This window comes from Rattus norvegicus, chromosome 18 (genome assembly GCF_021556685.1).
Source record: "Rattus norvegicus strain SHRSP/BbbUtx chromosome 18, alternate assembly SHRSP_T2T, whole genome shotgun sequence".
NCBI classification, from domain to species: domain Eukaryota; kingdom Metazoa; phylum Chordata; class Mammalia; order Rodentia; family Muridae; genus Rattus; species Rattus norvegicus.
This window is the reverse complement of record NC_141551.1, coordinates 53,347,935-53,373,133: the sequence shown is the minus strand read 5'-3', so window position 1 is coordinate 53,373,133 and position 25,199 is coordinate 53,347,935. Positions and strand designations below refer to the sequence as shown.

The 25,199-nt window shown below is 43.1% G+C and overlaps 1 protein-coding gene across 2 annotated transcripts in view; it reads right to left on the bottom strand.

The window, feature by feature from the left end:
- The window catches only part of Slc12a2 (solute carrier family 12 member 2), a 68,155-nt gene extending 45,619 nt beyond the window's left edge, over positions 1-22,536 (bottom strand). The window contains exons 1-6 of one of the 2 annotated variants that reach the window (XM_087593547.1): positions 21,646-22,536; positions 4,754-4,873; positions 3,736-3,811; positions 3,018-3,113; positions 1,757-1,896; positions 903-1,013 (exon numbers count right to left, since the gene is read on the bottom strand). In XM_087593547.1, the coding sequence (XP_087449673.1) occupies positions 903-1,013; positions 1,757-1,896; positions 3,018-3,113; positions 3,736-3,811; positions 4,754-4,873; positions 21,646-22,374 (1,272 nt within the window). In that variant the 5' untranslated portion in view covers positions 22,375-22,536. The remainder of the gene's footprint in view (positions 1-902; positions 1,014-1,756; positions 1,897-3,017; positions 3,114-3,735; positions 3,812-4,753; positions 4,874-21,645) is intronic. The other variant, NM_031798.2, reaches the window with a different exon arrangement.
- Between the last annotated feature and the right edge of the window lie 2,663 nt (positions 22,537-25,199).

Here is a 25,199-nt window from a genome sequence, read left to right as displayed (position 1 = left end):
CAGGGAAAACTGAGAACATTCAATTACAGATAGAATAATGTCACCCATTTCTAAAACAAGGCCTAAAGACAGGCAAAGACACCTAAGCCACAGGCTTCCCATTCTATACAACTCTTCCCACCTCCCTGCCCTGACTATCATCGTGGGATGGTAAAGACTATGTTTGTTGCCAACACAAGATTTGTATCAGGTTCAAACATAATGCTGTATCTGTCTGCAACTGTTCTAAGAAAGAAGGAAAAGGAGAAAGTAATGTCAATGAGGACCTCAGGTAAAGGCACCAGAGAGGAGACAGCCTGAAACTTATCATCAACAACTTTGGCTTCTCAAAGTCTGGGTAAATACTGTCATCTGTGCAAATAACATTTTTAAACAGCACTTAAAAATATGATTATTACGGAAAGGGAACCACGTGCCATAGCATGTGTGGAGCTCAGAGGACAATCTAGGAAGTCAGCTAGAGCTCAGACCACAGGGTTTCCCTCTATAGCAAGCACTTTATCCGCTGATATGTCTTGCTAGTCCAGAAGGAACTTCTTTCTTACACATTAATTATGGCCCAAGAGGGATGAAATTATAACCTTTTTCAATAAATTCAATTCTTACAGTTATAAATAAATGAAAGACTGGGATACACTCGATGGTAGACATCACACCTAGCACACAAGGGGCCGTGGGCTCTCAAGCACTCAAAACCAAGAGTACAAAGAGGAAAGCAGCCTCTGTCTGAGCTTTAAATGTGTCATCCTCAAATCTATCATTGTAAATGCCAACTCTTACATATCGTAAACTTCTATAAAAATGGCCACGTTTCCACTAGAGTCTGAACACATCAGTCTGAGTTTCCTAGAACACTGCTGTGTGGACTAAATGATGACAGATCTATCTCTGTCTCAGCTCACCTTTGCTTCCCACTCCATTCCGGCCACTGAGATGCCCAGAAGAACCACCACTGTAATGGCTCCAATAATTCGGATGTCATTGATTTCATCTATCATAAGTATGGAATGTTCCTACAGAGGAGAGACACAATGCACAGCTCCTTACATACAGACACCACAGCAGTGCTTATTAAAGCCATGGACAGAGGTAGGTGATGATGCTTGCATTCCCAGGACTTAGAAGTGAGAGGCAGGGCTAGCCTGGTTTATACCACAAGTTCCTAGCCAGCCCCATTGCAAGATCCTCTCTCAAAAACAAGAGAAAAAAAAGAAAAGAATACTAATTACTACTAGTTTCATTCAACTAATATCTTAGATATCTAATGTCTTAATAAATTACTATTACTGGTATATCTAATATGAAACCAATTAATCAGAAAAGGAATTACTAACCAAAAAAATTATAGTCTGACTGATTCTGTTAGGTTTTAGGAAGTGGCATTACCACAAATGCATTCTATGTTTGGTATAATTAATGAACTCATGCTTTAATGATCCCTACAAGAGGGATAGGGATAAAGAATAAATCCTCATGCTATTGTCAAAACCCCACAGTTCCTACTCCATAAGCAAAATTACTTTTAAGAGGTAACAATGTAGACAGCATGTTTTTTTTTTTTCTTTTCTTTTTCTTTTTCTTTTTTCTTTTTTTCGGAGCTGGGGACCGAACCCAGGGCCTTGCGCTTGCTAGGCAAGCGCTCTACCACTGAGCTAAATCCCCAGCCCTAGACAGCATGTTTTAAAGCTCACATACAGGCTTAGGTGTGTGCATGTGTGTACCATCCCAGTGAGGATTTGGCAAATGGCCAGATTACCTTAAGCAGCTCCACTACAGTCTCTGCGAATCCAACAACATACATAGCAACTGCCACTGCATTGGCAAAAGCGAAGATCAAGCCAATCGCACCGCCAAATTCTGGCCCTAGACTTCTAGAGATTAAATAGTATGCTCCTCCTAAGAAAAAGATTGAAAACAAGTTAGGGTTTTAATGCCAATAACTCTTTTAATTGTACCAAGGAGTTCACAAGACAGATTCACCAAGTTAGGTGAATGTATTTTCAGAAAGAAATGCACCAGAAGCCTGGTTCCTGAGATGCTGTGTTTGCAGGAAGCATTGCAGGGAAAACTGCCTTAATAAAGCAGAACGTGAGACCTGCCTTCCGTAACTTACACAAAGCTTGCGTTGACCTGACAGCTACCCTGAGAAGGAACTTCCCTATCATAGAAAAGAACTCTGGCACTCTTCGCCTGGTAACACTAGTAATCCACAGCTAAACAATGGAGTTAAAGACCAAACTGACTTTACTAATGCAGTACTTTGTCACACGTAGCCAAATGTTTACTTTTCCTCAATTTCTGCGTTTTGGCTTTGCTGATACCCAAATGAAGAGGCTTCCAATTATTTCAGAAAAAAAATTTTTTTTTCTTTTAGACATTTGAGACCAAGCAGCACAATCTTCTTCCAGATTAAATTCTGCTAGGATAGGAATGTGACTGTTTCCTTTCTGGTCTCATTAGTCATATAAATAATGAAAGTAAGTAGCAATGATGGATTAAGACCACGTATGTCAAAACCACGGTACCACTCCCAGCCTTTATGTCTCAACAGTGGCTACTATTGCTACATGACTGTACGTCCTTACAATACTGAACCCTGCTTGACCCTGTGCAAATCCAGCATGTGCCAAAAGGGGCTCAACAATTTCCTGACTGGCTGAAGTATAAGTACAACACATTTCATCTGCCTCACAGAATGGCCAAGTGCTAGAATTTACAGTGGTCATCTTTAAAGGGTGCCTGTGGATGTCAGCTACTTTTGTAGTCTGGACTCAGCTGAAGACAGGAAGAGGCTGGTCTGTGCAATGCAAGAATGCAGGTCTGAGTGATGGGACTGAGAAGCAGTATTATTCAAGGGCAGAATCCTCAGGACCCCAGCAAAGTCTGCCAAGCACAAGCTCTCGAGAACACAGATGGGATTTACAGAACAGGACAAGGTTCTGGGCACTAAGGAAGATGCAGTAACTTAAAAGGCATGAACACGTCTTTCAGGTAGGGCCTGTGCCAGATAGTCTCACCTCCTCTCACGAATCCATTGGTAGCTATTGCTGAAGTAGACAATCCTGTGATGGTTGTCACAACAGTGGCCATTGCTATTACAAGAACGGAGAGACCTTTAAAGGAGAAAAAGCAAAAACAACTAAGAACCTTATCCTCTTAGGCTTGTCATTTCCGAGAACTGGCTGGGCTAAACACTGAAATAACATGGACTGGTGTTTTGGATGAGAAAAGCCCCCATAGGCTCGCATATCTGAATGTTTGCTTTCTAGTTGGTGGACCATGCGGGAAGACTGTTGGAGGAAGTGTGTCACTGGGGGTGGGCTTTGAGGTCTTAAAAGCCTACAGCAGGCTTTCTCACCCTCTCTGCATTCTGCATGAGAATCATGTAAGCTCGGCTACTGCTCCAGGGTCATGCCTGCGGCCATGTATCCCCACCAGTAGATCATAAAGCCCACCATAAAGGCTCACCTTCTGATACTATAAAGCGAGCCCTCAATTAAATGCTTTCTTTTATTAGCTGCCTTGGTCATGATATATTTTTTTACAGAAATAGATAAGTAACTAAGGCACAGGCCATAAATTACCTAATTTTCATCTCAGTTTTGAGAAAATCAAAATTATAGAAGTCAATTAAGACAGCAATCTACCTAAAGAGCACCATAGTTCAGTCAGCAATTGTAGAAAGGCACACAGCTATTTTAACACAAAGACCAAGTAGTATAAAGCTTCACTCACCTATTCCAGCCTGACCCACAATCCATGACAATCGAATAAAGAGCATCACACCCCAAATGTTCAACATACATCGTACCTGGGAGAGAAGAGAGGTCACACCACAGATAAACAATGCAACTAAAACATGATACAACAATAAAGAGAAAACAAGCCAAAAACTAGAATGCACTTGAAACCGTGGAAGCTTTGAAATCTAATATCTTCAAGTCTGTCCAAGGGGCTCACTGAAAGCTCACTGTCTGTCAGCTGATGTAAGAAAGTGCAATGTAAACATGTTTACAAATAAATGTGCCCACCAGAAGTGTCAGAAGCACAACTGTTTAAGGTTTCAACACTTTATTTTTATTTTCCAGACAGGATTTTTCTGTGTAGCCTGGCTGTCCTGAAATTCACTACAGAGACCAGATTAGCCTTAAACTCTGACATCCCTCTGCCTCTGCTTCCAACTGCTGGGATTAAAGGCCTATGCCACCAGGATGAGATAAGACCTCAGTAATCTTCCTTTGTTGTGTAAATTTTGCATGTGTATTCATAATATCTGTCATAAACAGTTAAGGCAGAGTTAATACTGCATACACACCAACACAAACGTCAATGGGTCACATCGTTTTTGAAAACTTTAAATTGAGTATGATACTCGCACAATTTGGAATATGTTAATTTTTTATTCTGAGTTCCTGTTTGTGTATTGTTACAACTGGTTCAACACTTAGGAAGCAGAGATAAAACACTGATCACAAAGTTCAAGGCCTGTCCAGTGTACTTTGCAAATTCTAGACCAATTGGGGCTATATAGCAAGACTCATTCCACCAAAAATAAAATTTGTGACTTTACAATTTTCATCCAGATGATGTGTATAATTAATTAACATTTCTCTCCTTAAAACAAAAGAAACACACGAGGTATTAACTGGGCCTTCCATAGTACTCACAAGCAAATTGTTAAAGCAGTAAAACATAATTCTCTTGAGGATATCAACAGAAGGACTGTAAGCAAACTGAATGTGTGCATACATACTAATACACCCTTGATCCAGCCAAACTTTACAACTCCTTTACTTTCGGCAGTGTATGTGACCACAGCATCTCTGGTTGGAGTACTTTCTTCTCCATTCGCAAAGCCATCCTCAAAAGGTTCCTGGTGACAGAAAGAAATAAGAATGCAGAATAAGAATTAGATATAGGGACTGGGGAAGTGGCTCCGTGGTTAAGAGCACTGTCTGTCTTCAAAGGACCCAGTTCAGTTCCCAGCACCCACACGGCGGCTCACAACCCTATAACTCCAGGTCCAAGGGAGCGGACACCCTTACACCCTCACACCAGCTCACATAAACAATTTTTAAAACGAATTAGATGTAACATTGAATCACTTGACAAAAACATATATAACATGTATATGTGTATGTTCCTGGATGTGGGTGATGTAATGCTCACGTTTGCACATGCGCCTGCTGTTGTACCGCACTATAAGGTGTCATAGTCAAGGGGAAGCTCTTTCCAAAGCCTACAACATGCTGTCTGGGCTTTCAGCAATCACAACTGTGAGTCAAATAAACTTTCCTTCCTAAATAGCCTGGCTCAGGCATTTCCATGTATAAAGACAATACTTTACCTGAGAAAGACCAAAGCAACAAAGTAAAAGGAAACATAAAATTTAAGCGTTCCTATGAAGTAAGCCTACTTTAATGACTCCAGCTTTTAAAATGGGCCTAGTGGTAGAAACCATATCCTAGCACTCAGAAAGCAGAAACTGGATGACTGTTTGAGCTCAAAATCCGGGTATCACCTTAGGCAACATGCATGGTCCAGTCTGACTTAATAATGAAAATAACAAAATGAATGTCTTACACTTGGTGTCTAGAGTGCAGTGGCTGCCTGCTTGCTGCTAGGGGTCACGGTGGGGTTGTCCTGAACCCCAACACTCCAAGGACAGCCTGTCCCAGTTCTAGGTAATCTTGGACTATGCAGTAAGAACTCAACATAGACAGACAGACAAATGGACATACAGATAGACACACAGATGGACAGATGGTAAACAGAGTCAGGCCTTGACTCTTTACCACAAACTTCTTTCACCTAGCTGTCATACCCTTTCCCGCATCTGAAATATCAACATTAACAATGTAAAGTTCTTTTTGTTTGGGGTTTTTGTTTTGTTTTTGGGTATATATGCTTGTTTGTTTTTGTTTTTCAAGATAGGGTCTCTGTGTAGCCCTGGCTGTCCTGGAACTTGCTCTAGAGCAAACTGGCCTTGAACTCAGAGACCCGTCTGCCTGTGCTCCCCTCCCCCCAAGTCATGGGATTAAAGGCAAGTGCATCCACCTCCCTGAATAAAATTCTTCCACCAATACAGAAGATTCTAAGATTCACAGATCTATTCAGAGCCACCTCACGCTGAGCTGACCCTACCTGCTCTAAGTCATCATCAGTTCTATACACTTTCTACAAATCAGAGTACAGTCTCACTTTTCTTCTAATTCTGTAGCTCTTAGTTTCTTAGTCTACCTCCCCTCTCGGTGTTCTATCTGTTCAGTCCTTAGTGGGGCGCAGGCCTGACATCTCCAAACTATTATTACAAAGACTCATGAGAACATGGTGGGAAACGGGAAACGGTTTGGAACACAGGCGCTAGTCTAAAGTTACAACCTTCTCACCATCACTGTGGTTCTTAATTCAACACCAGATAACAAAGCACAGCTGTTACCTTCAACATCGATGCTTTGTATGTACAGAATCCGATTTGTGAAACTGACTTTAGTGCTTCAACATCACTAAGTGAATTTCCCTTGCATTAGTCTTACTGTCCTTCTCCTTACACAGAATCTGGGGTGAACGTGGCAGCCAGGTAGTCACCATTAACCCTAACAGAAATGATAGAAATACCTTTTCTGTAAGGCGACCAGATGTTAGTGCATCAGAGTCACAATCCCAGCTGGGCTTTACACCGCTGTCAAATGCTTCCCAGACAGCAGAGGGTCAATGCTGATTACTCAACTTCACCAACCCCCTCAGCTGCTCAATTATTCAAATAAAACCACAAAACACAGTGCTTCCTGGAAATTTAGTAACTTTTTTTCTTCCAGTTTTCACTCTGGAATATAAAGTCTGTAATATACACAAAGAAGGCATCTCTTTCCATCTCTGCCATAGAAAACTGAATATGTGCATCCCTAATCAGCTACTCTTCCCAAAGCTAAGTAGCAATGTGGGTGTCTTGAACAATGTCTAAGTATGCAGGCATCCCAAAATGTTTGCTGTGGGTGCTTATCAGAATTTCACATCAAAGTATATGCATATTAAACTAAAAAAGAATATGCAGGCATGCTTATAGTTCTAGCACTCGGATTACAAGAGGATTATTAGTCTACAGTCAGCCTGGACTATTTAAAAGAAAGTTAGAAAAAGACAAAAGTGGAGTGTGTAGACCAGGAGACAAAAGTCTATCAGGCACCTTAAAAATTCATGAATGGAATGTAGAAGAGGGGCCAGAAGAGCCAGTAGATGAATGTATACATGGGAACAGAATGAGAGGAACATACAGAGAGAAAGCATGGGCAGATGAGTGTTCTTCTAAGCATATAGAAATTACAAGAATGGAAGAACCCTAGCTTTCATGGTTATTATTTCTTTGCAGGAATTTGAAAAAGCTTTTGTTTGTTTAGACTAGATGGGTTTTGGTTTTGGGGATTGTGTGTTTGTTTTTTTGTTGGTTTGTTTCTTGTCCATTCAAAGGTCTCCTTCAACCAAGCCAAAATGGGGTATGTAGATGGGTCCGTATCTTTGCCTTTCACCTTGTTTGAGGCGGGGTCTTTTTGTTTGCTGCTTCACAGGACAGGCTAGCTGGCTCACAGGCTGCAGGGATTCTGTCTCTGCCTCTCATCTCATCGAAGTAAGGAACACTGGCATCACAGACACACGTTAACATGCCTGTTTTGTATGGGGACTCGCGTCTTCAAGGTCAAAGGTGAGCTACCCACAGAGCCAGCTTCTTAGCCCCCAAATTGAAATTTTTAAAATGCCTGAGATATAAATACATTTTAGACTTATTCTTGGATATATACATCTTAGAAACAAAAACTCTACTAATACCAACTTGTCACTTGTTTTACCAATGTATATTTTGATTCTGTTGGCTCTGAAAGAAAATATTCCTTATTAAGGCACCAACTAGACTTAGTGATTTTTTTCCCATCATATAACAGAAAATGCTCCAATCTATATATAGTATACAATTTATCACACAGTATTCACAAAATACATAGCAAAAAGTTCCTACAAATTGAGCTAATTCTTCCTAACACTAAAGTAGCATTATGTACTTTAGACAGTCTACAATGAAGCCAGATTAAAAAAAAAATCATGAATAAAACTGTACCTAAGGACAAATATTTTCCCAAGGGTTTTTTCCCCCTTAATTACAATGAAAAACCTTAATGGCACTTTAATTAGAGCTGTAACATACAACAAAGGGAAGGCTGTCTTCCATGTATGCTGTTGCTAATGCATGCACACTCATCTACACACCACAGAGCTCCTTTCGTACTTTTGAGTGGAGGTGTCCTACATGTTAGGTAGCCTTGACCTCCTGTTCCTTCTCCCCAGCCTCTGGAGAGCAGGAATCACAGGCCTATCCCCCCATGCTGATGCTACTTCTTCTTATGCTTGCAGCTCTTCTGTGGGCCTCCCAGTTATAAAGTCCAAAGAGTTTTCTCCTCAAGTACACGAAAGAATTAGTCAACTCTGGACAAAGAGATTAATACCAAGCAATGATGACAGTGCAGACACCAGGGATGCTTTTGGTTTCTTGTGATAGGGTCTGGCCATGTGGTCCCAGCTGGTCTCACACTCAACCATCCTTTTACTACACAGCCTCTCACATGCTGGATATGCTGGATTATAGAGATGAACCACCGTATTCACCTACCAAAATGATTTTATCACATGTCCCTATCACCCACCAGGAAAGGCATTAAGACTAAGGAGTGCAGCCCCAAGGAACGGCAGAAACACTATTAAAGTAGACTTTGGGCAATGCTTACTAACATAAATTCAGTTTTAGTGGAAACGTCATCCTGCTTTTTGTAAAAAGAATCTTTACTCGGTGACTTTAGGCATAATGAAGACGTACCATTTTCAACCTGGGAGGAAGGAAGATGCTTGGGTTGTCTTTCATTTTAAAGATCAGTGGGGCAAAGCTGTAGTAAAGAGTCTCTTTAGGGTTCAGGACACAGTCTTTAGAGTAATTTACGGCCATCCAAATATCAATACCTTTTAAGTAGGGAAATGGGCCAACCCCTTAATGGTGCCAATATGCAGCAAGAGTCCAAAGTGGTGCTGACCGTCATCCCCGCTTTTGTGGTTTCTGGGCATAAATGACAACCATACCCTTTCACTCATTCTTTAGACACAGAGGTAGCAATGCTATCGGCCACCGTGCTGGGACTTCCCCACCCTCTTACAGGGTGATTTTTTTTTTCCTTCCCAACTAGAGTTGAGGGGAGAAGGCAAGTCTTTACCATCACTGGAGAGCTCCTCCATATTCAATGCAGCCTCCGGTAAATAGTTAGCCCTATCAAAGGCTATACAACTTTTGATTTCCTTTTTATATTAAAGCATCTGGTTTCCTCATCTAAATGGAGGTAATAATCCCTATCCACCAATACCACATCCTGGAAGGCATTAATTAGGCTCTTTACATAATACAACAGACATATATGAAGTGGGTGAGATGTCCAGCTTTGGGTTATTGAACTGACATACCATAATTATGAAATTTAAGTAATGCCACAGTTCAATTGTGACAGTCAAATCTATAGCTAGGCATTTCAATGATTTTGAGATCAGCATTTTAACAGGACAGTAGTCCTTAGGTGACTTGGCTTTTTAATTCCTGGCTACTCTTCAGGAAGAGAAAAATTCATCCAGCTGATCCTATGTGAGTAAGGGTAGCAGCTTCCCTGAACTATAACATGTATTGATCCTGGTCAATTCTGCTCCTGCTGTGCCTGCTTAGAAGCTCTGACCTATCCCAGTAAGGGTAGATTAAGAGCAGACCCCTCACTACTCTTAACTCCTCTTGCAAATGATCACAGCTGAATATACATGGATCAACTCTCCATGGGTTGTGTGGACAAAGAACAATCCTGCTTTTGGGCAAGGAGATATTTAAAAGAATACATTTTCCTTTCAGCATCACCTATTTAAAAAAACCCTGAATTGTGGACTAATATACCTTACACATGAATAGAAGACAATAAAAGGCATTCATCTAATGAATACACGAGGATTGCTATTTACTAAAGAACAATAATCGGAGAGTTGCAAATAAAAGCTTTTTGGTTTCAGTAGTCAGATTATATGTCCTGGAAAGCATATAGTATACTCTCCTGACATGGCAAGATAGGCTCAATACTCCTTTCCATGATAAAAGGCAGCAAAGGATTATTACACTGAAAGCCTTTCTCATACTTTATCTGTGAAATAAAAGTCTTGATTCTGGTCACAATTTTATTGTTGTATCTTTTATATGGTATATCAAATCTTATAAATAATAACCTAAAGGGACAGCAAAGAAACTTGAACAGGACAAAAATGGTGAAGAGAATACTCAGAAGATGGGGTGAATACAGGATAATAGCTACATTAGAGGAAAACAGGAAATTTAGCAGTCAGAGCCAGACTTTTATTCAGGTTATCCCTTTGCAAATTATTCTGTGTAAATTCTAATCACTTCAGACAACTGCAAGTCACCAAAAGAGACAAAAATCTAAAAAAGAGGAATACACATAAATAAAACAACCCTTTTCTGAGTTGAGTTGTTTTGTTGTTGTTGTTTAAAGATTTATTTATTTTATGTACATGAGTACACTGTTGCTAACATCAGACACACCAGAAGAGGGCATCGGATCCCATGACAGATGGTTGTGAGCCACCATGTGGTTGCTGGGAATTGAACTCAGGACCTCTGGAAGTCAGTGATCTTAACTGCTGAGCGACCTCTCCAGCCCAAGTTGAGTTTTAAATAATAACACAAATTACAACATGTACACTACGGAAAAACAAAATGGAAAAGCCAAAGTAGTGACTCAAGCCGCCTTCCAGAGGCTCACACCCACCACAGTTGCTGGGGGCCTCCACAGCTGCCTTCAACTCAAGTCCTTTGAAAATGCAACAGGAAAGAGCTCTTCTCCCCATTACTGCTACAAAAACGTTAATAGCCACAAGAACTGGTCTCTAGACTGGGGAATAACCTGGCTTTTCAAAATTGTGGAAGGGGATCCTGGCAGAGACTCCATTCCAAATCAACCCAGGTTTACTGCAGTAATCCCCAGATTCTTCTGTGCCAACACGGCAAGACATAGGTTTTTACTAACAGGAAAGAAGACAGAATAACTATAGATCGAGCCACACCACTTTCAGAGAAGGAATCGCTATCCATAGATATAATCCCTCCAGAAAGGCATATAAATGTGTAACAGGAAACAGATGTGTGTTAACTTTGGAGGCCATTTTGACAGGTAGATATCAGTCTAACTGGCCAGTCACTCAGTATCTGTGTTGTAAGGGAGCCCCTCACACTTGAGTCTCCTTTTCATCAATGCTCCCAGTCCTACGCAGCTTTCACACTCCCTTGTACACTTTCCCATCGTAAGCCTGCCCCCAGGCCCAAAGTGTCCATGCTTTTTCAAGAAGGCTGGGAAAATGCAAGTTTTTTTTCTTTCAATAAATTATTCCTTGAATTTGTCATCAATTTTTTTAAATAAATAGTATCTGACATGTTTAAAGATAAACATTAGACAGTTAACAGAAGGGAAATTCTCACACTTTTTCTAAAGAAAAGCATACTTCCTTTTTAGGAATGAAAGAAATTCTAACGTTGAGACTTCTCTAGTCAAATCTACAAAATCATGACTTTATATTTTTCCAGTGTCTTAGAGGAGTTTACTGCTCAATGAGACAAGCAGAAATGTACATGAAATATGACATATACATGACACTTACAGAGCCAAGAAAGTTTCTATAACTTTTTAAAGAGACTTCTCTATCTACTAACTTTCTTTGAAACTCCTCCCCTCCAATTCTTATGCTTCCAATTGAGAAATTACTACAAGTTCAAATCAAGTATTTAACTGGTGCAATTTGACTTTAGCTGAAAAGCTGAATTTTTGTTTTGGTAACTAAGATAAACTCTCACTTTGTAGACCAGGCTCATCTGTACCTGGAGTGCAGGGATCAAAGGCATATGCCACTCTCAACCTAAAAATTGGTTTTAAACTATTTTCTCCTGGGGACCTTCAGCTTGAGCTCCTTCTGCCTTTCTCTTAAAGGGACGTAGCACCACCTCAACCAAATCCCAGCTTGAACCTCGCCTCCGTAACTGGGTGGTCACATAACTTTCTAATGCTCTCGTAGTTCCTTTGTAGCACACATCACATGCTGTGGCCCTTTTTGTAGACAGTACTCAGGTTTTATAGTTCAAGCGCTCACCTCGACTTGTCCAGACTGAATTAAAACAGAATGTCTGAAATAGAGACGTTTCCTGTCAGTTGTACTAAAATACAGTGAATTAACACTGAGCTTTATGATTAGCCTGTTTTCTAAATAATACTCTGAAACGACATGGTGAAAAGCGTCAGCTCCCACGTCAGTTCTCCTCAGATCCCAGTCCTAACACTCACTGTCTGTAGAACTCAGCCCCTAAAAGCTGACTTTGAACACTGTGAGATGGGGTACTTTCACATACTGTTTGAGAAGACAAAATTTAAAAAAAATGATAGTTTTATATAACAAAGTTTCTCATACCAGCTATTAAAGAGTTTCAAGAGAGAAAAGTTGGCATTTTAAGTTGTATGTCTCAGAATTTCATCATAAAAGCTTGGGCTAGCCTTGAACTCAGTCTCCGAGTACTGGTTATTATTACTTTAAATAAATCCAAAATAATACATCAAAAATGTAAAGGTTCATACATCAAAAAACTATTTACATCTTAAAATATTTTGGGGGTTACAATACTGATAAAAATCCTTAAAACATCAAAATTACTCATACAATTTAACAGCATCTGTTTTAGTCTAAGCCAAAATGTTAATAAAATAGCTTACTTAGCAGTTAAAACATATGGACACACATGCAAATTTAGATGTCAAAGTCGGGGGCTTATTCTAATAACTGTCCTGATTTTTTAGCAAGTACTAGCTAATTATATCATCCCAAAGCTACCAACACTTCCTGTCCGAGCTGTCGGTGATTGGTGTATTCAGTGTAATGTTCCCCATACAGACTATGCTTTCAAAACAGAGTATTGTTTTACACAAATCCAACTTGCTTTGGTTAACAATGCTCTATTAATATCCAGTGGCATTAATGCAAAGCTCAAAACTCAAGTGCCACAGATAAAAGTGGACAGTGTGACCATGTGACTTCACAATGAACCAAGTCAGAACTGCTGATCCAAGTCAAAGAATTCAGTACTGGAACTGCTCTGCATGTTCTTTACCAAAACTTCAAGACTGAGCTACAAAAGACTGTTTCACAAATAATAACACAAGCATCACTTCAATCCCACACAACTTGCTAATGTCAACTAGGAGCTTAAAACATTAAACAGAATTCGCAGGAAGCATACACCTTCTGAAACGAGAAGCAGTGGCATGTGTAACTTTTATCTCTAATTGTTTACAAGGAAGACTAAAAGTTAGGAAACAACGGACAGGCAGTATCAAAACTAAGCCAGCCCTGGAAAGCACTATGTAGGGAACCCCATGGCTGTCACAGCACTGGATGCTTCATGTGATTCTTACAGCAACAGATGCTATCTTCTGTCGTCTTTCTCATTTTCAGTTCATCAGAATCAAAGATGCCATATCCTTCTTTGGAAAATGCATTAAATGGAATGGTCTAGAATTTAAATGACCATTTAATGCTCGAGAATTGTCAACTGACAGCCCAACTATTTGCGCATGGAAAAGAACCCAGGGAAAGTGTGTGTGTGAGTGTGTTGGGGGATGGGGGGAGGCACAGAACAGAGGGGAAACAGATTCCTGTACCTGAGAGCATGAGTTTGCTGCTTTTTCAAAGTCTTCTAGAAGTTTGTGGCAAACAAAGTTGAGAAGCCAGATCAGTCTGAAATAACGGAACAGACCTCAAAATGATCAGTGGAAATAGAAAATTCATTTGATTTTTCGAGAAAAAGGAGAATAGGAGTAAGAGTAAATCCCCATACATCACCTGGCCCCAAATGAAGAACAGTAGAAGAGCGTTCTGGGAGCCCAGCAGTGGGTGTCGGCAGAGACAGGCACAGAACAGAGACATTCTGTGATGCCTGAGCCTAGCAAGGTGGCACACGGCTGTAATCCTAGCCTGAGTCACACAGTGCATTCCAGGTCAGGGTAAAATATATAGTAAGGCACTGTCTCAAATAAGAAAGGAAAATACATTGCAGAATATTAAAAATAAAAATTCAGGGTCACTACATGTATTATCTACATATTGATTTCTCCCCTCCTCATACTAATAAATGTATAAATAGATGAGAAAATATTTCTCATTCAAATGTTTGTGGTAGGGACTTAATGTTCTCGTCAGGATGCAAATATTTAAAACTATTAAAGAATATTAGGAAAATATTAAGGACTATTAAGGAAGTTAACAGTAAGTCTGAGTACCAACAGGAATCTGATAAAGAAATGAAGGCTGCATTTTAAACTTCAGAAATTTGAGACTTTGGTACAAGATTTTAAAGAAAAGCACAATATTTAGAATGATAAAGTCACTGAAAGGATTTCAGTTCAGACTGGAAATGACAGAAAAGCAGTAGATAAAATAACTAATTTACAGTTGCAAGAAATCAAACTCCCAGGCAAGACACAAAGGAAAGCACCTGTAGCTACAAACGCCTGGAAGCGAACATGAGAAAATCTGCAGTCCTAGAGGAGTTACCCATCCGGACTTTCAGCAGCAACTGAGGTCAGACCCTGGGACAGTGTACTCAAAGGGCTAAAAGAGAACCTGCAGAACTGTCAAGTCTGAAATAAGGACATCTTATAAAAACAGTATGTCACGGTACCTTGCTTCTATTGCAAGATGTTCTTAAGGAAGGAAAGCAACATTAGGTGGAAGAATACATTTCTAAAAGTTGAAAAACAATAGACATTATTCTGGTCTTAATTTTAATAAAGCTGTGTGACTGTTAAGAACAGTACTGCAATGTACTATTGAGTTTACAGTACATGACAATGGCAAAGGCACTAAGGAGGTATTCTGTCTTAAGATTACAGTATTTTAACTGAATAAATTCAATGTACCTAGTAGATAGAGCAGGTACCACTAGCCATACTCACAGTAAAAATCCTAGAACCTTAGTTACTTTGTAAGATCTTGTTTCAATCACCTATCCTACAAAGGAAGAGTCTTACAAACTGCTACAATGTGAAACTGTTCAAGTTCTCATTAATTAGTAGCTGCAATCTTCTAGGGTTTGCCTCACTGTAAAACTGATTTACAGAATTATATCCCACCGACTCCACCTAACCATGCCCTTCCCAGGTCCTGCCTACCTCCACAAATAGCAATGCCATTCTAAAGAACCATTACATTTCTATTCCATACATTTTGTGATGGTTTGCCTATGCTTGGCCAAGGGAATGGCTCTATTAGGAGGTGTGGCCTTGTTGGAGTAGGTGTGTCACTGTGGGCATGGGCTTTAATACTTTCCTCCTAAAGGGTTGGGGATTTAGCTCAGTGGTAGAGCGCTTGCCTAGCAAGCAGAAGGCCCTGGGTTCGGTCCCCAGCTCCGAAAAAAAAAAAAAAAAAAAAAAGAATTCCATAAAAATACTTTCCTCCTAGTTGCCTGGAAGCCAGTCTTCTGAATAAGGGGTGGAACAAGCTCCTCCAGCCCGGCGTCTGCCTGGAAACTGCCATGTTCCCACCTCGATGATAATGACTCAATCTCTGAACCTGTAGGCAGCCCCAGTTAAATGTCTTTCTGAGAGTTGCCTTGGTCATGGTGTCTATTTGAAGCAGGAAAACCCTAACTTAGACACACTTCATCCATACTAGAGCAAAATACCCATAATTCTCCCTTTAAAAACACCTTGATCTGAACCTCTGTTCTGCCCGCCACCTGACATTCTGCCTACTTCTGAGACCAGAGTATCCATCCTGGTATTTGCATGGGGTGAGCCCTTTCTCTGCTACTGTCTTTTATTGAGACAGTTTTCAACTACTCCTAGGTGGCCTAGCTGCCATTTTCTCATCCTGTTTTAGCTTCTTCACAGTAGGTACATCTGCCTGTTGTCTGCTACTAGAAGTCTCCTGGCTTTTGTGCTCACTGCTATCTGTATCTGCCACACTTAGAATAGTGCTGCTGTTGACGTTCAGGAAGAACTTGATGAATAACTGAATTTACACCCAGTTCCCTCAGCAAGGAACTAATTCAACTGGTATTATAGACTTCCCAAACACTGGGAAATCACTGTGACAAAGATGCTAGCCACGAAGAACTGATTCAACTTACATCTTTTAGCTTCTAGTTTCACAGGACAGGCATGAACATAAACATCTGGAGATATGGAGACAAGTGTGACTAGTATGTACAAATCTTTTCCTTTGCCTCATTTTAGATCCCCAAGTTTATCTTCTTTTTACCCAGGTAGTCAGTTGCTACATCTCCTTGGAGAATTAATAAAGAAACCAAAAGCCAGACTACAGTAGCCAATGACATGAATTTAGCAGGTTGGGGCCCCAGCAAAACTGCAATTTGTCTTTGCTACATGCAACTACTTTTCATGCTCCCACTTGATCTGGAAACTTCCCAGATACCACCCAAGTCGGGAGCTGTTCTTGTCCTTCCAGGGTGACTTTCAAGGAACCAAACTATATCTTGAAATAATTGTTAGCAGGGCATAGAAGTAGCTCAGTGTTAGAGGCGACTGTTCAGTGTTTTACTTAAAGCCCTTGTTAAGTGACAGGAACTGCCAGCCCTGATACATTCAGTGAACAGCTCTGTACTAAGTACCTAATCTCTGTATGGAAATTAATGAGACAAAAGCTGATTCTAGTGAGGGATTAATTAACAATTGCATCATCTCAAGTATCCTCCTCCTCATTATCCTCAGGATGTCAACACGCTGAAGTGAGGATGGCGAATCTCCCTTTCAGCAGCTCAAGCATCTTACAGCAGGTCTGAGCGACAGCCAGAAATACGTGATAAGAGAAAGACCCCGAAAAAATATTCTAGCATCAGACAGAAAAGCAAGTCTGAATTCTAGTTCTGTAGTTTTCAATGAAAATGGCTAGTAAGCCATTTTTAGTTTCTATAAGATCATTTTAGTACTAGTAAAGTGGGTAAAAGACTGACTTCCTAGAAATTAAAAGAAAAAAAAAACAATACAATACTGTTGCCTCCTTTACTCCCTTCCCCTTTTGTTAATGAGAAAGACAAAGAGAGGTGGCATTTGGGGTTGGGGATTTAGCTCAGTGGTAGAGCGCTTGCCTAGGAAGCGCAAGGCCCTGGGTTCGGTCCCCAGCTCCGAAAAAAAGAACCAAAAAAAAAAAAAAAAAAAGAGAGGTGGCATTCAATGCTTTGGTAACATAACATCTTCAAAAGGATTCTAAGTCGTGGTCTAAGAACAACTGCAAAGGTGATATGAAGTATATCTCCACTGAAAGAAGAGAGGTGGGGTGAAGAGATGGTTTAGTAAAGCACAAAAGCTGGATGTGCTAGCCCATGCTTATAATCCCAGAGCTGGCCCACAGCCTGATCTGGGAGCCTAACCCTAGGTCAGTCAAGGTAAAAGGTTTCCAATGAACAGCACACCTGAGGTCAACACGTACCTGCAAACGTGAAAATGTTTCAGCACAGTGGTTCTAACTGCAGTCAGCAAATACAGTCACTGGTGGTGGTGGTGGTAGTGGTGGTGGTGGTGGTGGTGGTGGTGGTGGTGCTTTAAGTCCAGCAGCAGCAGACTGCTTACCACCTCACATTTAATAATTATGCCCACAATCACAAGTGTTTAAGTTGTTAATACTTACTTTTCTGGTACTCTCTGCTTTCTATTTTTTTTCTTTATTTATTTATTTTTTTTTTCGGAGCTGGGGACCGAACCCAGGGCCTTGCACTTGGTAGGCAAGCACTCTACCACTGAGCTAAATCCCCAACCCTTTCTATTTCTTCCTGTAGGAGAAACTGCTGCTTTGACTGAGGGGAGAAGTAGAGGGGCGCATAGCAACTTAAAAAAAAAAAATCAATTCCAAGCATCAATTTTAGAGTGTCTACCCTTTTGAGAGTTTCACTACATAACTTAGTCTGGCCTGGAACCATGTAAACAGCCACGACTAGCCCAGTACCAAACGGTGCTGCCACCTCAGCCTCCCATACCTGCATATTGTCTGCCATCTTTAAAACTCCTGTCTTCCTAGGGTGCTGCTTTCAAGGCTATTAGAAGTCCCCAACACAAGTGTAGGAGGTCTCCAGCCCCCGACCACACTTACTTTCTGATACGCCCTGCTCCACGACTCTTTGGTGTCTTACACAAAATACAGCTAGAACGCTCTTTGGCACTCCAAATTCACTCTACGTTGTTTTCCAAGTCTGGTAGGAGAATCCAACTATTCAGTTACTCATGTTTAAATCCTGGGAGTCAGCCTCTCTCACATCTATCTAATCTGTTTTTGCAGAAATCCTTACGGTGTCTAAGTCAGACCAACAGTTTAAGATTGCATTTCCAGCCACACCTTAGAAGCCCTGTCTGGCCAGCAATGCCGTTCAAATAAAATAGATCATGTTCTCTGTCACACAGAACCGCTGAAGGCTTCCCACTACTTTTACAGTACAACAAACTGGCCATTGAACAGAGCTGTCCTCACTACCTTTATAAATACAGTTTTGTTCTGGAATGTTGATTCACCATCAACTTATCTTTCAGGTCTCAGCCACAATACAGCACTTATCCCTTCCCAAAGCCCAGCCAAAACGAGGGTTCATCATATCCCGATGTTTCCTTTCACTGCCTTTATTTGTTATGTTAATAACTATTATTTGCTGTGTGTCTGTGTAGGCAGGCATGGTATCTGTCTTGCCACTCACTGCATCACCCATCATCCTACAGTTACAACACAGTCGCCCCTTCCCCAGTCAACAGCTAACTAGAAAGCCATCTCGGCCTTCTTCCTGGAATGGCTGCAGAACACAGAAAGAATCTGACCCTGCTGCAGTCAGGCATTAGGGAAAGACTTGACAAGGCCGGTGACAAGAAGGCAACACTAGTCTTTTCCTAACAAGTCTGTGGAGCATATTTGCCTTTTACGGCCTCTGATTTCCCATTCTCTGCACCTGTTACTTAGCTCGAGGATGGGAAAGCGCTCAGGCACTGGAGTCCAGTGACATGACAATCAAAGACATTCTAAGTATCATTATTTCACAAGGGCTAAAGTACTAGAAAAGTGTCTGTCAATCTGTATGGATAAGGAACAACTTCGGGAATGCCAATCAAGAGACTATGGCCATGTGTGCCGCCACTGCCCACCCTTCCACCACACTGAGCAGTGTTTAGCGGTGTTTGTAGTATGTAACACGACAGGTTTTTAACCCGTTTGCTGCAATAATCCTCAAGTTTGCTTATGAGTTAGCTAACACCAGCACCTTCTGGTTGCTATGTGGAATCTGGGTAGAGGCTGGGGTCCACCTATAGGAACAGCACCTATCTACCATGTGCTGTGAAAAGGTAAGGAAAAGCTGAAGGTTTCATGATGCTGCTCACTGCTCAAACAGAACTCTGAATTGAGCATTTGATAAACTGTTTCCATCTAGTGATATAATGAAAAGAATCTAAAATTGAAATCTTAAGAGTTTAGACTTATACTCTGAGGAGCCAATGTTAAGAAAATCAAAATAAGAATCACATTTAGCAATAATATTCCATGCACTCAGGATGGCCAGGGCCCATTATTTACACTGCATATTTTCTTTAATCTTCACCATAAATAATCCTGGAAAATTGGGGAAGCTGAGTTTGAGGACTCAGGTGACTTTTTCAACTAAGAAATAACTAATAATGTGCCTATTTTTCAGATGTGCAAAACTGAACAAAACCACAACCCAAATCACAAACCAAGATTTGAAGTGCACTGTTACTGACAAAACGTAAAATAGCGAAAACTTACTTTCAAGGGTTTGAGATGACACCTTTCTATTTAAATCCTACAACTTATAGGCATACTGCTAACTTTGGCTTTACTGAAATAAATCTGAGTGAAATGCACTGTACAGAAATTCCCAATACTAAAGATGCTCCCGAATCATTTATCAACTCTATTACTATGTGAAAAACTACATACGAATAAAATAAATGATTCAGGAAGTATTTGGCTCCTGATACGACAAAGGACAACAATAGAATGGTAGCATTATCTAAGGCTAAACGATGTCAATTTTTACACTCCCTAAGCTTGTGAGAGCTAGGACTTGTGCACTTACTTCAAACCATGACTGTTACTTTGTCAAACACAGGGACAAATGCAGTCTCATGAGACATGACCCTATGAAATCATAACATCAGCCAAAACCAATCACAGAAACTTCTTCACAGTGATCATCTCAACCTGTGGTACCGACTCTGAAGTCACAGAATTCCATTATGGACTCGCTGAGGCAGATGTCAAGTAATTCAGCTCATAAAAGTTAAATATTAATCAGATCTCAAAAGCATCAATGTTATCTTCAAATAATTATCTGAACCCGGAGGAAATAAAAGCCTTATGAGGCCATAAAAAAACAGAATTAGTAAAGTCAATAAGAGTACATGAGAACGGTTCTCTATTTACAAAGTAGAAGGGCTTTTACAGGGACCCCAGATTATGTCTCTGGACATCCCTGAGGGGTAAAATAAAATCCCTGTGTTTCATTTTTTCTCTAGACTCAAAGATTCACCACTGTCAGTTTTTGTTATGTTTTGTTTTTTTAAATTCGGCCCTCTTTCAAAGATTTATTTTATGTGTATGAATGTTTTGCCTGCATTCCTCCTGGATGTATATACCATATGCATGCATGCTTCGTGCCTGTCAAACTGCAAGCGGAGTTACAGATGGTGGTCGTGAGCCTCCTTGTGAGGGCTGGGAACAGAACCCTCCTGGTCCCCTACGCAACAAGTGCTCTTCTGAAACATCTTTCTACAACCCCCACCCTCCATACATGCCTCTTTGCAAAAAGTTTACAAACAAACAAAAACAACAAGATTTGGGATTTCCCACCCCAGGGCTGGGAAGCAGAAGCTGATGGATCTCTGTGAGTTCCCAGCCTGGTCTACACAGCAAGTTCTAGGACAGCCTGGGCTACATAGGAAGACCCTGTCTTCAAAGAAAGATTTCTATAGCCCTCTGCATATTTAGGATTGCAAAAACTGAGCTTTAATAATTAATAGACTACAAACACATGCTATTAGAGCTTTCCTTCAAACACCAACCTTTCCACTCAGGACCTCTAATGGATATACAGAAGCCATACACTACAATCTAAAAAGGACCCAGATGGTAGGCAGTAGGTTCTCTCCACCCTGTCTCAACAGAGCCTTTTCTAAACTTCTTCCACACTCTCTTCGCTGGTCCCTAACATGTGTAACCCAGCGAGGTGGCACTGGGTGCAAAAGACAGTGTATACAAGATATATAACTGATTGGGAGAGGCCGCTAAGTGCTGCCTCCGCTGTATCACATAACCGGCCAAACCCGCTGCAAACTTTTGAAGGATTAAGTTACATTCCGCTGCAATTCCACACTTGACAGCTGAATCCAGAGATGCCAGCGAGTCGTTCCTTGGGTCTTGCGCTGCCACCTCACCAAGGGAGAGTCAGCGGCTGCATCCTGAGGCCAGCACGCGCCAGGGCATGGGGAGGGAGGAAGGTCTGGGCGAGCTCACCTTTTCCAGCTCATCGTGGAGCTCTGCCAGGCTGGGCCGGAGCAGCTTCTCGCCCAGCTGCGCGGCCGTGTGCCGGTAGTGGTCGATCCTGGGCACCGCGTCCATGGTGTTGTGGCCGAAGGTGCGCAGGTAGTAGGTGTTGGTGTGGGTGTCATAGTAGTACTGCTGGTGGTGTCCACTGCCACCACCCGAGTGCAGGCTGCTGCCCTCGCTCAGCACCGTGTCCCCGCCGTTCTGGAAGCTCACGTTGGGCCCGTCGCCACCGACCCCCGCCGCATCCGACAGGCTGTCGTCCGCCGACGAGGAGGCAGCCGGGTCCACGAAGTTCACGCGGAAGCGGCCCTTGGCTTCCTCGCTGCCCTTGGCCACGCCGCTCTCAGTGCCGGCTTTCCCAGCCGCGGGGGTCTCCTTGCCCGCTGCCCCGGCAGCCGCCGCAGCCGCCGCTGCAGCTGCAGCAGCCGCGGCCCGCCCGGCGTTCTCGGAAACCGGGTCCACCTGGAAGCGGCTCTGGCTGGGGGTGGGCCCCAGAGGTTTGCCCAGCCCATCGCCAGCGGCCGGGGTTCCCTCTCCGCGCACCCCGCCGCCGGCCTGGCTCCCAGCGGTAGCATCCTCTCGACCGGAGAGTACGGCCGTGCCGGGCAGGTCCACCCCGGCGGCAGTCAGCGGCGCGTCCCCATCCCGGGCGGGCCGCGGGGCGCCAGACGAGGGCGCCGCGGGCCCGGGCTCCATCGCCGCCCGACGCTCGGGGACCTGCGGAGCGGGCGGGTGGACGCTGCGTACAGCGCGGCTCGGGTCCCTGGCCGGCGCTCCCACTAAGGAGCCGGGGGAGAGAGAGTCGCAGCGCCGCTGCCTCACACCCGCGGCACGCTCGCCGCCAGCCGCCAAGTGCCCGCGAGCGCGGCCGGCCCCGCGGTTTAAAGGCGCGGCGGGGCCGCGGCGCTCGGTGCAGCACGCGGGAGGCGGGGCCGCTCAGCCCGCCCCTCAGCCCGCCCCGAGCCCTGCGCTGGCCAGCCTCGCGCGCCGACCCTGGAGAGCGCCGGCCTCCGCACCGCAGCGAGCAGGCGCGGCCGCACGCGCCTCCGCGCAGACCTGCGCGCCGCCGCCCCTTCCGCCGCCGCGGTCCGCTCCGCGTCCTCCCTCCGTCCTCCCGCCCGCCGGCAGCCCCGGCTCCCGCACCGGCTGTCGCGGATGCTCTCCCGGCTGCACGGACCCTGTGGACTCCTCTCGCTTCTTTTTTTTTTTCCTTTCCCCCTTTTTTTTTAAGTTCTAAACTCGCAGTACTTGGGGCGAGCCGGCGAGATCTCGCGAGATGCTGCGGGGCCTGTGGGCGGTTTCCCTTAGGGCGCGTGGTACCCAGGCCCGCGGCGCTCTGGCTGCGGGTGATGCTGGGGGCTTTCCTGTTGGGCCCGCGCGCGCTTCCGGAGGCGCTGGCCACGCTCGCTCCCGGCGAGCCCGGCGCGCACCCTGACCGGGCGCCCAGCTCTACCGCTCCGTGCCCGCGTTTTAGATTTCCATAACCAAAGAGTAATTCCAGCCGCGATGCCGGTGGGTGTGTCAACACTTGGGTGACACCTTTATTTCAAAAGCTGGTAAAAAAAAAAAAAAAACGGTGAGGAGGGAACCTCATTTCGACGTTTGATGACATTTTTAACTTCAGTGTTAGGAAACGCAGTTCTTAGAATACAGGGACCGCAGCAGCCAGTGTTAACAATTGCTAGTTTTCCTTTTTGCTGTGGTCCTGAAGAACTCCCTCAGATTTTAACACAAAAAGCCACTCCTGCTCTGCGGGCTTGTTTTCGCTGGAAATAGAGGAACACCTGTTTTCCAACTTAGTATCAGTATCCCCCTTTATCAGCCTCACCAAACCTAAGTGAAAGTGAGTGACCCCAAGTAGTTTCCTCTGATCATTGCCTGTTATGCCTGCGTTCACTCTATGTTTAAAGAATAGTTGGAATAAACACCACTTGTTGTTGACTACTTTAAGCAAGATCAAAGAGCCTGGAATTGCAGAAATAAAAGGTGTTGGGGGGAGGCGGGGCAGCCAGTTCACCGGAGATCTTAATCACCCTTGATAATTTATCAGCTATATTTTCTGTATTTTAAAGATGGAGATGGAAAAGAACAGATATTGGGTCATTCAGCCAAGGCTTCTAATACACCCCTCCCTGACTCTTCCCCACCTTGAACTTTCCCAATATTAACAGAAAATCAGGAGAAGCCAGGGGAAAAAAGGATGTGTGCTTTTAAAGCTGTGTGCTTTTCTACTAGGGAACTGCTGTGTTAGTCACAGATCTCTGTATTGTGTGCCTTTCAGCATACAGCTCATCTGTGGCTGTGAGAATTCAACATTAATTTACCTAGCAAATGTCGGAACACCTGCTATGAGCTCCCCTGTGTCCTGAGAATGGATAAACTAAAGAGATCTGTCAGAAGCAGATGCTAAGGGTGGGGGTGGGGTTGTGTGAGACTGGAATGGTAGATCTTCCTTAGGATGGCATCACTGAGGTGACCAACCGTTGAGCGAGAGAGTACATTATGCAAATATGTTGAAACAATCTATTGTAAGTAGAGAAAGCAGAAGCACCATCATGGGAGCAGGCCTGGTGTGGAAGTGCATGCAAGGCATTTGGACTGGTTCTTCTCAAGACATGAAAAGAGTCGAGGGCCAGAAAGTCAGAGTTTGAGGATGTGGGAGATGTGTCAAGTCTCTTGCTGGGGCTTTTACTTTGTGTGGAATGATAGTTCAGGCTTCCTCGGTAAACTAGTATAGACCAGATGACTTAGGCAACAGAAAATAACAGTTCCGCATCTCTGAATCCAGGGCACTGGAAGGCTTAGGCGCAGGTGAGGACTCTGCTTACAGACAGCTTCCTTACCAGTGTGGCCTTCCACAGGGGCGCCACCACTCTGCTGCTTCTTTGACTCCTCATAAAGGCACGGTTGAGCTGACCCCTGTTTTATCCCTATGAGCTCACTTGGCCTTGAAGTGACCGTTGAAAAACCTTCTTTCTAATTCAATCAAACAGAGGTAGGCGACTTAAACTGTGAGTGTTTACACTACATAATTCGGTCCGTAGCAGCTGTCAAATCATTGAAGAGTCCAGGATCCTTCCGCAGGAAGAGCATCTTCCATGTAGAATTATGCTCAGTGACTGGCAGATGGCGGCACATGCCTTTGATCCCTGCATTCAAGAGGCAGAGGCAGGCAGATCTCTGTGAGTTCAAGGCCAGACTGGTCTGTAGAAGATCCAGGATGGCCATGACTACACAGAGAAACCTGTCTCCAAACCCAAAAAAAACAAAAGTGTGTCCAACTTAGTGATGCTTCAGGAAAGCTGTCATGCAAGGTCAATGATGGAGCTGAAAGAAATTTATATCCCTGTTTTATTGTACTTTTTCTGTTTGGATCCACACACAACCTTATATTAAGCCTGGGGCGTTCTGTTCATTGACATGTTGTGCATTTTTGTTGCCTAGGATAAATAGGCTGAGTATAACCCATGGATGGTATGGTGTGAACCATTTAGGTTTGAGCACCTACATCCTACAGTGAT